Consider the following 15,299-nt stretch of genomic DNA (forward strand, 5'->3'; position numbering starts at 1 on the left):
GGGTAAAGGTAGTGACACAGGTAATGACATCTTTTGTTAGTCTCCAAAAGGGATTCCCGGTGGTTGTTGTGTGCCTTTTTCTTGGCCCATTTAATCACTTTTGGTGGATACTTCCATGCGGCCAAGTTCCTGCTAAGGTTTCAGCCTGGATATCATACTCCCTCAGTGAACTGCAGTTTCTCCAAAGGTGGACCATCAGACCTCAAAAGGCTATTGCAGGCAGTGATTTTCTTGTGTGTCTTGGTACACAGGGTGCCGTCCTCAATTGAAATAAGCAGGTCAAGGAATGGTATTTCACTTGTTGAAAGGTTTGGGTGAACGTCAGAAATGGGTTCAAGGTGTATATAAAAGTAGGGAACCCTAGTTGAAGTATTCACCAGGAAATCCGCTTCATTTCTGATACTTCCTCCGTTGTGACCAAGGACTGTATGTGCTTCCTAAGGGTGTCAGTTGGATCACAGCCCTAGAGGACAATAGTATTTCTTGTTTGCAAGTTGACATAGACACTCTTAATCGGTGTTGTCCATCAGTACGATAGCACCACCTTTATCTGCAGATTTAATCACGATCGAAGGATAGTCACTCAGAGCCTTGATCGCTCGGTGTTGTCTGGAAGGCATGTTGTAGAAAGGCTTGGAACTTTCAACTTTGCGACCTCCTTCAAAATGGCTTTCTCAAAGGTGAGAACCTCGCTGGGTGTTGTGGCTGCCCTAGGTGTGAACCTCGATGGGGTCCTCAATCCAGAATCTTCAAAGTCTGAAGAGCTTGTGAAGCTCAGTGGTCAATCGGAAGTGGTCCTCCCGTGGGTTCGTCACGAATCACAGGCCTTTACATAGAATCTCCATCTCAAGATCCTCTTCGGTAGGTTGACAATCAATTTTTCTTGGCCCTCTGGCTCCTTGTTTGCATCTGGGTTTCCTGTTCTTGCCAATGCACTTGTTTGTTGCCTCCTCGTCTTCTGCCTTTGTCCCTGCCTCTGCCTAAAAAAGGTTGAGGAAAGGAGGAAATAAAGGTTGTTGTGCTTGGGGTGACATCTGGAACCTAGAATGCCACATTTGTGGAGACCCCGAAAATGATGTTACATGGTGGCGGTTGGGCTAGTGCCCTGCAATTCTCATAGCTGCCCAAGCTATCATTGCTCAAGGTGCTGCTAGAAGAATGACGTGTCCTGCGAGATGTAAAGGAGCCATCGTCTGAAGAGAGTTCACCACAAGGAGGTTGGTAATCTTCCTTTGTATAGAGGAATATCTTCTTTTTCTCAAACTTCTTGATATCCTCCGCAGTTTGTATATCTTCTGAAGATAGTCCTTATGCTCATTCATGTGGGCATTAATCTCAGAAAGAGTCTTGACTTAGACGATGTGATACCGACGCCGCTATTTAAGCCATTCCCTGCAATATTGATCTTAACGATAAGTGCATCGAATAAACGTTTGGCTGTTTTGATAATCAGGATGAGCCACTCGTGGGTGCACGTCACACGATTTATGTCCATTCCTGTATAAACACCAAGTCCTCAAGGAATGAGTGTGATACTGTGGTAAATAAGAGTCCATTGGGGGCTATGTTAGCTCTTAGGTGCTCCATCATAATAGCCCTGTGCATCACTATCTTTATTTGATGTTTCTTTGTGACGGAGGCGGAGATCCAGTCATCTTGGTTCTTGCACCTAAAAAGGAAGGTGTGAGGATGTCTTGAATAGGTGAAGTGAAGTGTGTGTGTAATGAAAATTATTGTTTTTGAGTTTTTTAACTTTTGAATAGGAACAGTACCCCCCAGACTTGACAGAATCTCCTTCTAAGAATTGATCTACTGCTGTTTGCATGATGTGAAGTTTAATTTCTGCACCTATTGTATTTTATTTAAAAAGGCCCTGTGCTTCAGAAATATTGTGTTACAGTGAAGTGAAGGTTAAGAGATTCCTCTTGTTGTGATCTTCCTTTTAAGATTTGGGTCCTCTACTTATATTCCTGAGAGTGTGACCTCATTCCCAATACACTGTCCTGTATTTCTTTTTTCTACTTGACCTAGCAAAGCAAAAATCTCCTGCCTTTGGTAATTTTACTCCTGTTTTCAAAGACGGTTGACAAAGTACAGCATTAAGGCTGCTAGCATATCAATGATGTTTAACATTGTAGACTATGTACAAATCATGTCAGTTATGTTTAACATTGTAGACTATGTACAAATCAAGCATGTCATGCTCTGCACTCATCCTAGTGAATAAAAAACAAGGATGACCATAAACTTATCTAGGTGAATAAACCAAAGGTTACTGTTCTTTGTAATAAAAAGTATAAGTACTCTTCTATGTTTATTTCCTTTTTGACCTTTCCAGGCCCAAAGTGTCAAAGATTAATGTTAATTTTTGTAAAGTGCTCGAATGCCATAAGGCGTCTTGGCAATGCTGAGGCATAAGACTTACAGTGCTGTGAAAAAAATGAAGTTACAGAATCAGTCTGTGATTCATTTGTAAAAAGCCAAGTTTTTAGGTCTTTCCTAACCTGAAGCAGTGTGGTCTTTGATTTTAGAGATAGCAGAAGGCAGTTCCATAGCTTAGCGGTACAGCGACTTAAACTCTTGCCTCCCCAGTGGGCTAGTTTAAGCCGGGGAATCTTAACATTCTTAGCTGAAGATGATCGGATAGTTGTAGCAGGAGTATAGCATTAAAAGCTGTTTCGGTTATAGTAACAACCTGAGGCATGTGTAGGGCCTTGTGGGCAATACAGAGGGCTTTGAAAGTAATTCATTTACTGGTGGGCAGCCAGTGAATTTTATGTAGGGCCTGGGAGGCTGACTGGAATTTTGGGATCCCTAATAGCATACGAGCTGCTGCATTTGTGGGGTTTGAAGCCTGTTCAGCAGATTTTGTAGAATGCCAAGATATAGGAATTTGCAGTAATCAATTTTTTACAGGACCAGAGTAATGATCACTGTTTTCTTGAGTTCTTGGGGAATAAAAGGAATACTTTTTTGATTATCTTTAAGGTTTTGAATGAGGATGAGGTGAGCGCATTCACCTGGGCTCCAAACGTCAGTTTGTGGTCAAACAAGATACCTAGGTTTCAGAGCTTCTTGACAGTGGTGGGAAATGTCCCCAGATTCTGTGACCACCATATGGGAGGCCAGAACCGGGTTGTTACTGAAAAGGAGAACCTCAGTCTTGCCCGAGTTTAATTTCAGGCAGTTTTGGTCCATCCATCTCCCCACTTCTTCCATGTAGCAGTGGAATCTAATGGCAGCTTCATGAAAATCACTAGAGATTGAAAGAATGATTTGCATGTCATTGGCATATGGCACCTAGGAGAAACTGAAAGATCTAATCAGGCTGGCAAGGGGTGTAAAATGCACATTAAGGAATGTCAGGCTTAATGATGATCCCTGTAGGACACCACAAAGCCAGGAAAAGGAGGTAGACATGAATCCATTAAAATATACAGATTGTTCTGTACCTGAGATGACCGATCTGAGTATGGCCAATGCATTTTCCTTTATTCCTACGCTTTTTGAAAGTATCCCACCCTGAACATCTCATTGAAGATCTTCATAAGGTGAGGCACTACAGTGTTGGAAGCCATTTGTAGTGTTTTGCTGGAGGGCATGATCACATGGTGATCCAAATTTTACCAGGCCCAGCAGCTTGCTAACCTGTTCTAATGTGAGAGGGGAGAATTTAATTAGTGTGTTCCTTACTTGAGGTGCCGTAAGAATGTCAGGAGATGTTCGACTTTCTTCCTCATTTGAGGCAAATTCATTGTAGACTTCTGGTACTTTTTGAAAGAATTCTGACAATTCATTGCAGAATGATTGACTGCCGATCGACAGATTGGTATTGAGATTGGTTAGGGAGTTAATCATTTGGAAGAGAGTTCTAGCTGAATTTTTGGCAGATGTATTTTAGTCAGTGAAGTAAAAGGATTTTTCTTCCTGAATCATATTTTTGTTGTCCAGGATACTTTGTTTATATTTTTGTCTGTCATTGGGATCATACTTTTTGCACCACATGCATTCTTGTTTGCGACAGAGTTGCTTTTTCCACCTGAGTTTTTCTGAAAACCAAGGAAGGGGTTGATGGTTTATTTGTGTGAGAATTAAACCATTTTTTGAGGCACCAGCTGTTCACAACCAATTGGTATAGTTGGTGATGGCGTCTTCTAAGTCCTCTAGAAAAATCAGGGTGTGTGAGACGAGATGAGGTTAAGCTGCGACTATTCCAGCTTGTGCCAGGTTCGGGTTAGTTGCATGCAAGGGCGATGGCGTTTTAACGAGTCCTAAATTAAGCATGATGGCCTTATGGTCTGACCAAGTCAGAGGTAGTATGGCAGCAACAGAGAAAGCTTGATTATTGGAGACAATCCCAGCAAGGGTATGGCCAGCTTTGTGAGTGGGTTTCTGGACCAGTTGGGATAGGCTCCTGCTGGCCATTGTATCTATTAGATGTTCCAAGTCTTTGTTGTAAGAGACTTACAGATGGAAGTTAAAGTCTTCTAGTACAGTAGAATCTGCCAGTTGGAGATAGGGTTCTAATAGTGAGCATTGTTTGCTGAAATGTAGTTTTTGGGCCTGGTGGGCAATAAATAAGTAACTCGTTGAATGATTGATTTTTAGATTAGATTTTAGATTTCTGGCTATAAACGAAGTGTCCTTATTTAAGTAGACATGTACCCTTTGGTGGATCTACTGAAGTAGAAAAAATGTTCTTCAAAAACAAAGTGCCAGTGGAAGACATTTTGTGCACCCCTACAGTTAATTGATCGATCACTTGTTGTGGTCATCAACATAACAGCCACAACTGAAGAGAGTCCTTTGTCATATCACTGGTCCCTACTGTGGTTGTTGAAAGGCCTACTATGCCATGAAAAACCCTGTGAACAATGTCAACGGAGACAATTAGCACTTATTCTGTCACTTTCTCAGAACCTAATTTATTGACATTATTGTTTCCTAGAGTTCAGTAAACTGTTATTGCCAGATAAAACATGTGAAACTGTTGGAAAAGGTGCTCATTACAACCCTTTGAAGACCTTTAGCTTGTATTACGAAGACCTGCATTGTGTGATTCTCTGAATTGGGAAAACTTAAAGGTGATGTTTTAGTTGGTGATTTGATGATGGTCTATTTGGGCAGGGAGAGTATCTACAGAAGAATAGTTCTAGATAGCAGTGATTACAGGGAGCTCAGTTGGGATGGAGTCACTCTGCAGACCTGCATTTTATATTAAATAGTTCATTGTTTGTCATAAGATGATGTGGTAAACTTTATGGTCATGATGTCATCAGTACTAACTCAAAGGAATTCAAAGTTGAGTGGGCAAGGGATGACAAATAATGACATGTATGAGAAGTGTTTAATATCCACCTCAATAGTATCACTTATTTGTTTTCTTTGTTTGTTTTACTTCAGTTGTGCTTTGATTTTGTTACACTTGTTTTTGACCTATGAGACAAAATGTTGAAATGCCCCAAGGGCTAATTAAAATAATAGCAGTTCATAATAGACTCTTGGTTGTGCTGATTGACTCTGAGATCTTAGACTGGTATATACACATTAATGTGTCCTGAAATAATTGCCTAGTTAATTTTGTGTTCCCCCGGTCTTTTGTTTTCCCTATTTCAACTTCAGCTGTCCATCTTTGACCTTTCTTTCTGGCTCATTTGATGGCAAGAAGTTAAATGAGTTTCAATGCATGAAGATGTGCATTTCAACCAGTATGGTTTCTCAACCTTCTTGGGTACTTTATGATAGATTGAGTTTCTAGTGAATTTGTGAATGACTGTAAGGAGCCAGTGATTTGCCTGAGGTGGCTGACCGACTGTTTACCCCTATTAACTAAATTTTAGAAAGCACCATTCATTCTATTGATCTGCAATTAGTTGGAATCAACAACTAACTACATGATAATTGAGCCAAATCACTGGTTGTAATCAAATTATCAAACAGACTAGGGATTGGTTACCAACCATCCTGAGGAGACAATAGCATGCGCCAATATTTCTACTGTGCTTACCTGCTAAGAAGCCACAGGCCAAACATTCCATTTGATGAGAAGGAAACTTTGAAAGTGCCAGGGGATCTGTTCTCCATAAAAGTCCTTTCTCTGACCAATTGTTGACGGTATTCCACTCATATGATTTTATCGTTTTTAGGGAATCAGCAAAAAGCTGTTGTGAGCCAGGTGAACATTAAAACCAAGCAGGTACTTTGTGTCAGTGCATAAAAAGTGATCTTTTATTGAGAACACCTCCCCCTGAGAGTATGGATTAGGTAACTGTGTGCATGTTTGTAGAAATGGTGCACCCCTGATTGGTATAAAACATCCATATTTCTCAGGTAGATATTACTATTGTTAAACATATAGTTGCAGTGAATATGTGATTCCTCCAATCAGTCTGTACGTTAAACTGTCATTGGAGCCCCTCTTTCTCATATGCAGTTTGTCTAATTTATTTTTGTTTCCAAGACCTTCAAACTGATTAAACGTTTTGCCACTCAGTTTGAAAAACAGATTTGAGACATCAGTACTGTTAGTGTTGTTTTTCTGGTTAATGTTCTATGGTGTTCCAATGTAACTAGAGCAGTGTTTCCCAAACTGTGGGTCGTGTACTGCTGGTGGGTTCCTAGACAGTTTTTGGTGGGTTTCAAAAGTTCAAGCACTAAATAAAGATGCCCTTAAATTCTGTATTTATCTTGTCACATTTGCTGCGCTTCAAAGACAGGTCAAATGTCAGGCTGTCTTCTGACAAAATTGCTGTTTTTTCATGGGGATTAGTATTTACAAATTCTGCTCACTTTGCAGTTAGAGAAAGAAAACAATGGTAAATTATGTGACAGTCTTTCTGGGGTACTGGTGTTTGAAGGAAAAGGCTGTAGGACGCCATGTTTTGTAACTCACAACAATATGTAAATACATGCAAATATGCTGTACAAATTCAGCAGTTAGGAGAGCAAAAACAAAGCCCATTTTTTTTAGTTCTAATGTGTGATAGAAACAAAGATTTTAATAGGACCAAAATAAATCAATATACTAAACATGGTAGCGCACAAATTATACATATTCAGTGAAATCCGATTTCCACACATTACACAGACATACCGTTTTATTGATAAAACTATATTGTACACAAATGCTAGATTTAGTGCCCATTTCAATAGAAAATGTGCTGTCTGTAAATGACAGTGTGCTACCACACAATACTTCAGTGACATTAAAAAAACGCCCACCTCATATCTGTCCCAAGCCTTTGTTCTAAAACGTGGGTTGTGGTTCTAAAAAGTTTGGTAATTACTGAACTAGAGCATTCTTCAATTCTCACTAAACACACTTGTTCTAAGGTACTTAACGTTTCATGAAACTGTCAGTTAAATTTTCTAGTGTTGGAAGGAATCTCTGGTAATGGTAATCTTTAGATGATATCCTGTGTCTCATAAGTATCAGCCAATTTCTCATTGCTGAGCCATAGGAAGTTTCATTAGCATATTATTGGCTTTTAAAATGATTTAAAAATTGGTTCATAAAAATCTATTGGATATTATACTGTTGTTACTCTCTGTTTAAGAAGTTACATAAATATATTGTCTGTTTCTTTCACGTTCTCCAAGGTAAATCCTAAGGATTTGGACTCCAAGTATGCCTACATTCAGGTCACCCACGTAACCCCATATTTTGAAGAAAAGGAGCTGCAGGAGAGGAGAACTGAATTTGAAAGAAGTCACAATATTCGTCGTTTTGTCTTTGAGATGCCTTTCACTCTATCTGGCAAGAGGCAAGGGGGAGTGGAAGAACAGTGTAAACGACGGACAATTCTTACAGGTATTTCCTATTTTTTTTAAATGCTGAGTAAGTGTTGGTTTCTTCATTGTGTTCTGATTTTCCTTTCTTGGGTCCTTGCCTTGGGCTTGCATAAAGCAACAACATTAATGCAGAGTCAAAACAAATATTGTTTCAGCCTTGCATGTTTAACAGTCTGTCTAGCCTGCCATCCTTGTGAATCACCATGCATATCTCAAGAGCACATGGGTAATTCCTGGGGTGAATGGAAGGTGTGCTGTTTCGATTCTTTTGCTGAAGACACTTTGTGTCACTGAACAGCACTTCAAGATGATTGTGGGGGGGGGGTTGCTTTACCCAAGATAGCAACTGCCAGGAATCATTTCACAAGCAGCAACAATCACTTGGTTATGAGAGGCATTAAATGGGTAAGGGCATTTGTGGAACACTTACTCAATGCCTGGCATTTTTTTTCATTTCCAGTTGTTTTTCTGTGCTCACAAGTAGTTCCTTCTCCCGTTTATTTACCTACTTTTTTTTATTCTTTTAGGAGATCTAGTTCGTTGTCACCTTCTCTGATTTGATGCAGAGTTACTAGTTCTTCTGTTTTCTACTTCCTTCAGCCAGTACTCCTCCTTTGTACAGAAAACTTCTCTTCGTTATACATGCATTGTATTTTTTAAAACAGTGCAGTACGTTTGGTATGTTTGTCCAATGCATCTCCTTTATCCCATTCAGACTACACCAGCCAATGCAAGCAATTGTTAACTACACCATCTGTGTGTCCCAGGAGGAGCTTAGATATTGAAATCAGAAAGAACATTGTTAGAGTTTCCAGTGGTTTTTATTCTGCAAGAGTTGTTTCTTCCACTTCTACTCTTCAAGACCACTTATCTAGCACTCTTTTCTCCTCCTCTTCTGTTCCCACACAGACAAATACAAAGACCACCCCCTTCTCCTGCATTTACAACACTCTTTTTTCCATTCTTCCAGTTATCATTTGTGATCCTTGCACTGGCCAATGGACCACTTTTGATCATGCTAGGTAAGCTTGAGTGTAATCAAAATGGAAGTTGAAAACCCCAGAAGCTTTGATTTGTCGAACTCCTGTTTACAACCTGGTAGCAGCTGATTATTTTGACATTCACTGCTACCATGAGAAACCTTGCCTTCTCCACAGCAACAGTTGTCATAATAGTAAATAGTGCTTAATTTGAGCAATTATTTGTAGGTGGGGGCCAGCACTTATTTTTCCTCATCGGACTTCGACCCACAGCAATACAGCGAAAAACACACAAGAGAGGAAAGATGGAGGAAAAGAAAGATAGAAAAACATGATAAACTGAGTGAGACAAAGGGGGCAGGGAGAGCTGTGTCAAAGAAAAAAGGTTATTTTAGTTCACATGTACAAGTTACATCGGGTCCACGATCATCAGTAAACTCTGATTTCCATTTTGAATGCAGCAGAATGTTTTATAAAATATTTGTTTTTAAAACTCCCAAGAGCATCGCTATTCAGTTAGCTCAGTCAGCAATACGTTTGTAATTTGCCTTTCTTGAATAGCACCACAGTGCCATTCATTGTTTGGAATAAAGTTCCGAGTTTGGCTGCAACTTCAGGTCCTTGTGCCTAAAATGGTTGAGACCTCACCTCATGTGAAGCCCTGGCCCCCACCCTTCCCTCACTTAGTCTTGGAACTTCATTTTTAAAGGTTTTGAGTTTTACAATGCCTTGAGGTTTATTGGTTGAAAGCATAACAGGAGCCATCACCCATTAATTTCCTTTGTCCCTTCTTGTCCTCATCTATGAACACACCTAGCTTAGTATCACTTTCTTACATAGTTCTTCTTTAAGAACACCTAAAAGGTTTTAAAAAGTATTGTGTTCAAATAGCATTAAAAGAGTGTGAGTGTCTCACATAAAAGGTAGTGCTACATGAAAGCTAGAGGGCTGTTTTGTTCCAATATGATATCTCCTATTCACTAAATAACATGTATGTGCAAATTAATTTTGACTTTCCTCGCTGTATCGGTATTCCTCTGTCTTGATCAACAGCACACTTTTCAAAAAGTGATCTTTTATCCTCTGCTGAATTTTAAGGAGGGTTCTCTCATTGCATTTCTCTGTTTCTGAGAAATCTTACAGTGCATCTTAACTTTATCTATTTCCTTCCATCAACTTATTGCGTTTCTGTTGTCCTGATATCCAGATAAATATACTTTGTTCTTAACATCCTTTTTTCTTACTTACATTCAGAGCTCCTATCTTTCACACTACTAAACGTCCTCAGTGTTGATGGATTCTTCTACCTGCAGCTTCCTCACCTGAAAAGTCTGCCAGAGGGAGAGTGTCAGACAGATCTGTTAGTTTTCGTTTTATGTTCTCTCCTTCCATTTCCATATATGATATTTATCTTCTCTTCTGGGATGGAAACGTTCTTCATCCAAACATTAAAACATGGCTTTCTCAAGACCGAGTCCAGGTGGAGACACCCTGGGCTAGTCTTCTTCCACTTAACTATGAACTTCATCTTGAGTGTACCTTCCTCCTCTGTTGATCCTTGTATGGTAGCTAAAAGACACATTGTTAATGCAATGAAGAGAAGGCAGTTTTACTTTAAGGGCTACCAGTTGTGATATCCCTCATGTTATCTTTGTACAGTTAAGGTTTACTGGAGTATTCTTTGTTTGCCTTCTAAGTGATTTTTGTTTTCTTCTTCACGATTTATCAGGCCTCAGTGGGACCTAAGTTGGTCCTTTTTTCTGATGGGTTCATGAATAGGGCCCACACACAGTTGCTTTTATGACTATTGTACTTTCTCTCTATTTATTATCTGTTATTCACATCTGTTTGATGTGCCTCAGAGTTACTGGTTTTGTTGGTCCATCCACCCTTTGTTTCATTCTGTCTGACATATTTCTGCCCTAACATAACCTTTTCCTTTCCATAGATCTTTAATTTTCTGCACCTACCAAGGAGGAAAATGGTGCTTCACTGCCCACCCACTGAAGTAGCCTTTCAAACCTGTCTCAGGCCTGCTAGCGCAGAGCCTGTGTGCACAGTTTTCTGCCACAGTGACCTGCATCTAAATTTACTTGCCAGGCCCAGAACTCCCCTCTTACTACATGTAAGTCATCCTTAAGGTAGGCCCTAGCTAGCCCTATTGGCAGGGTGCTATGTATGTAGAGAGCAGGACATGTGCCTAGTAATGTGGACTGTCCTGGTAGTGACAAACAGTCTATTTGGTTTCTCACTGCTGTGAGTTTTGCCTTCTCATAGCCTTACATTAGAAATGCCCTGTCTTAGGTGTAAGGGGTATTGTCTGATTTATGAGGGGTAACGTAGGCATGTTTGGTATGGTTGTAATGGTAGTGAGAAATTCTGCTTACTGGTGTAGGTGGATTTTTTGTTATCAATACAGAAATGGCACTTCTAGAAAGTGAGCATTTCTCTGTGCTTATGACTCTGGTGTTTTGCATCTTGACTCCAATACACGTCTTGGCAGACTGACAGTTGGGCCTTTGTGCATACTTTTCAGACAGCCTGTACACAGGTCAGGTGGAGGTGTCAGAGGTTCATCTACATACTGAATAGTCTTCCTGGGCTGAGAGAAGGGAGAGGTGGGGCACACCTTCATTTGTAAAGGCTGTGCCCTGGCCTCACACAATAGGGTCGTTTACCCCAACTGATGTTAAGAGCCTGTGCCGGAGGAGAGAGGGGGAACTCCCAGAACCAGTTGTAACTGTTTGGGACCTCCTCTCCCCTCTCTTTGTGAAATACACTGTAAACTGAGTATAAGTACAGGGGATTTTTCCCCACAATTTAGACCTGAGGACGTGAAGAGACTTACTTGGAACTGGACACAGGCACAGCAGAATGGACTCACCAGGACCCACCTTGGGCTGCTGCTGCTGCTGTGCTGACCTGTGACCTGGATGGTCACTAGGAGGAACTACCACCATCTGCATCCCTTGTGCTAGCCAGTTGTTGGGCCTGCTAGCCCTGTGCTTCTCTCCCCTCTTCTGTCTCCAGGGGCTGGGTGCCCCTAACCCCTGCAACGCACCAAGGCCGAGGAGGTCTGCTTTCCTTTGCATATACCTCCGGGTGAGTGCTTGTCCTGTGGCCCTGCGCTTCATAGCGCCTGATCCCTGAGGATAATTCACCGCCGCAACCCGGGACCCGTTAACGTCGTCCCTGCGCTGGAGAAGCGCATTACTGCTCATGAAATCACCACAGCGACCCGGCTTTTGTTTATTCAAATGCGCCAGAGATGCACTCTCTCCGGTGCCCCTTGTGCCCCACTATAAGAATGAAAAGGAGCGCCCCGAGGCACAAGCAGGCACCCGCTTCGGTACCTGCTCACATCTACAGAGACAGTCGGGGAAGGAAGCCTCATCAGAGGCTCCCCACCCCACCGGTCCCCTTGTATCTCCGTCTGCGGGATGGGCAGAGGGAAAGGAAGACTCATCAGAGGCTCCCCCTGCCCGAGGAGCCATTGTTTCTGTCGCCTGAGACCACGGGTGGGGTGGAAGCCTCACCAGAGGCCCCCCGCGCCACTGGTCTACTTCTTTGGCCCCACTTGTCATTTTGGGGCATTATTGTGCCTCCCCCCCCTGTTGGAGGGCCAGTGGAGGCCTAGGGGAGGGCCCCCAGAGATTGCAGGCCCAGGAGGAGCCTGTTATACAACCGGAGGGGTGTAAACCGCCCCACTCCTCCAAGATCAACATGTTGCCCCCGTTTTGCGCATAGAAGTGCCGGGGGCCCCCTGCTTGACCTTCCTGGCACAAGGAGTGCCTTCACCAGAATACAGGTACTTTTAAATGAGACACGTACTGTTCTAAAAATGCTCCTCCTAGGGTCATGACGGACTGATGTGTTAACCTGTTATTTTTGATGTTTCATATGTGCTAGTGCTCCTTTTATGGGCATGGCATGCTTATATGTGTCTTATGACTTGCCGTAGGTTTTTATAGTGCTCTTAGTATAGGCATTTATTATATTCCATGACAAGTGCATTTATTTCTTTATTGTGATTCCTGACTACTGCTTTTGTTGCAGAATCCTGAGTACTTACGTGTTCTAATGTGACTATTGCGTATTCTTGCAGAGTATTAGTAACCTGTGTAACGTTCTGACAACTGCTAAGGTAGCAGGGTATTTCTGACAAGTAAGGTTTGGTCTAATTATGTTTTATTTTTACATAGCTCAGTGTTGTGTTTACTTTGTGGTGTGCATATTGCATCACGTGTGTTGTGTGCAAACACTTTACACATTGCCTCCGGGTTAGGCCTGGCTACTCGTGCCAAGCTACCAAGGGGGTGAGCAGGGGTTATCTTGGACGTGTAACTCCCTCGCCCTGACTAGAGTGGGTGGGTTCTGCCTGGCTTAAGTGCATACCCTAGCCAACCAGAAACCCCATTTCTAACAGTATTGATTTATGAGGTGAGGAACATGTAAGTAGCAGTCAGCATCAGAAGACTAAGTTATTAACTTTCAGTAACAGTATATCTGTTTGATACTGTTCTACCTGCAAATTCCTTACAGAACCACCCACCTCACCATTTTCAGAAGTAGTCTTTTATGCACTGCATTCCTGCCAATTCCATTTGTCACTTCTCCTGCTCTAATGGTGTTGAAAGAAGGACGGGAACTGTCTTCAAAGCGCTGGAGTGGTACTGTATAACTCTGTGACGTCACATCCAGGGAGGCAGGGAGGCACTGGAATCGAGCTAAAGCCACAATACCACCTACAAGCACAGGAGAGCTTCTTCAGTTTCAGATCCAGACTGCAGGTGGATAGAGTATCCACTCAAAATATTGTTACTGAACATAAGTATCTTTTTCTTGCCATTGACTCAAACTAGTTCCCCTTCAAAGTTATATGCATCCATCTATCTCCCTCTCAACTTCTCATTAGATGGTTCTTTGCTGTATTTGCTTGACTCTGAAATCCATTTCATAGATGCCACTAACCAGTGCCATTAACCATGGGGTACATATTAACTAATTTTTGATAGATACATTTCTACAGATTCCTCATTTTTAAAATACTAGTATTGTTGTTTTGTGCCAACTAAGGATATGATGAAGGTTATGAATTTTCTCATCAAATTATGCATTGCTGATTATTTAATATTAGCAATGCAGTCTATAGATAGTAGCATAAAAAGCTGCTACATGACAGACTGCAGTATAACTCCGAATGTTTGCCCCAAAGTACAAATATGTTTGCTAATGTGAATAGCATTCATTCATTCTCGTCTTTGAAACAAGCCTTCTGATGTTAAGGACTTTGAAATTGTGAAAGATCCACCTGATACTTTGGTATGCTGCATTGGGGTTTTTCACTAGAGCCTTTAAGAAAGTGAAAATTAGTGTTCGATGGCATGTGTAGCTGCAGATACACATGCTGTGCACAGTCCGCCATCTGGTGTTGGGCTCGGAGTGTTACAAGTTGTTTTTCTTCGGAGAAGTCTTTTCGAGTCACGAGACCGAGGGACTCCTCCCATTTCGAGTCCATTGCGCATGGGCGTCGACTCCATCTTAGATTGTTTTTTTTCCGCCATCGGGTTCGGACGTGTTCCTTTTCGCTCCGTGTTTCGGGTCAGAAAGTTAGTTAGAATCTCGGAAAAAAACGTCGGTATTGTTTGCGTTCAGTATCGGGTTAGTTAGAACAAATCGACACCGAATTCTGAAGAGCTCCGGTGGCCCTTCGGGGTTTTTTCGATCCCCCGTCGGGGCCTGGTCGGCCCGGTCACCTGCGACTTCAAGGCTCATGGAACGGACCCCATTCCGCTTCTGCCCAAAATGCCATCACAAGTATCCGTATACGGATCACCATCTGGTCTGTAACTTGTGCTTGTCCCCCGAGCACAAGGAGGATACTTGTGAAGCCTGTCGAGCGTTTCGGTCGAGGAAGACGCTGAGAGACCGACGAGCCAGGAGACTGCAAATGGCGTCCACGCCGACAGGTCAAGAACGCTTCGAGGAGGAAGAAGAAGCTTTCTCCATCCGCGAGTCGGATTCTGAGGAACTCGACGCCGAAGAAACACACCAAACCGTGAGTAAGACGTCGAAATTCAAGACTCACGAGAAGTCTACAAAAGCCCAGGGGACGCCACCGCCAACAGGCCATGGCTTAACCCGAAAACTAGGTGACCCATCCAAGGCACCGAAAAAGGGCATGCTAGTGTCGAAGTCATCCGACTCCGGTCGAGATACCGCCACACAGCAACCTCGGAGCCGAGACAGTGGCTCCGAGAAACTTCGGCACAGAGACAGCGGCACCGAAGAATTTCGGCACCGAGACACCACGCCGAAAACAAAGAAGGTTTCTTCGGAGCCTAAATAGACTTCCGAAAAGGTTTCGGTTCCGAAACAGCCAGCCTCAGAGCCGAAAACTAGTTCCTATACAGAGGAACAAGGATTAACCTCCCAATTACACAGATTTGGAGAGGAGCTTCAAGCTGTAGAGCCTGACTACACACAAAGAAGGCTTCATATTCATGAGGACACAGGGAAGATAACCAC

At 42.3% G+C, this 15,299-nt stretch overlaps 1 protein-coding gene across 8 annotated transcripts in view; it reads left to right on the forward strand.

Annotated features, from left to right (window-relative positions):
• Positions 1-15,299, forward strand: part of DOCK9 (dedicator of cytokinesis 9) — a 989,328-nt gene that overhangs the window by 887,772 nt on the left and 86,257 nt on the right. For all 8 annotated transcript variants that reach the window (XR_011194943.1, XM_069205169.1, XM_069205175.1 and 5 more), the window contains one exon: positions 7,600-7,810. Coding sequence is in view for 7 of the 8 variants with exons in the window: in XM_069205169.1 (XP_069061270.1) it covers positions 7,600-7,810 (211 nt within the window). In the remaining variant the exon portion in view is untranslated. The remainder of the gene's footprint in view (positions 1-7,599; positions 7,811-15,299) is intronic.

The sequence above is a fragment of the Pleurodeles waltl genome, chromosome 8 (genome assembly GCF_031143425.1).
Source record: "Pleurodeles waltl isolate 20211129_DDA chromosome 8, aPleWal1.hap1.20221129, whole genome shotgun sequence".
NCBI classification, from domain to species: domain Eukaryota; kingdom Metazoa; phylum Chordata; class Amphibia; order Caudata; family Salamandridae; genus Pleurodeles; species Pleurodeles waltl.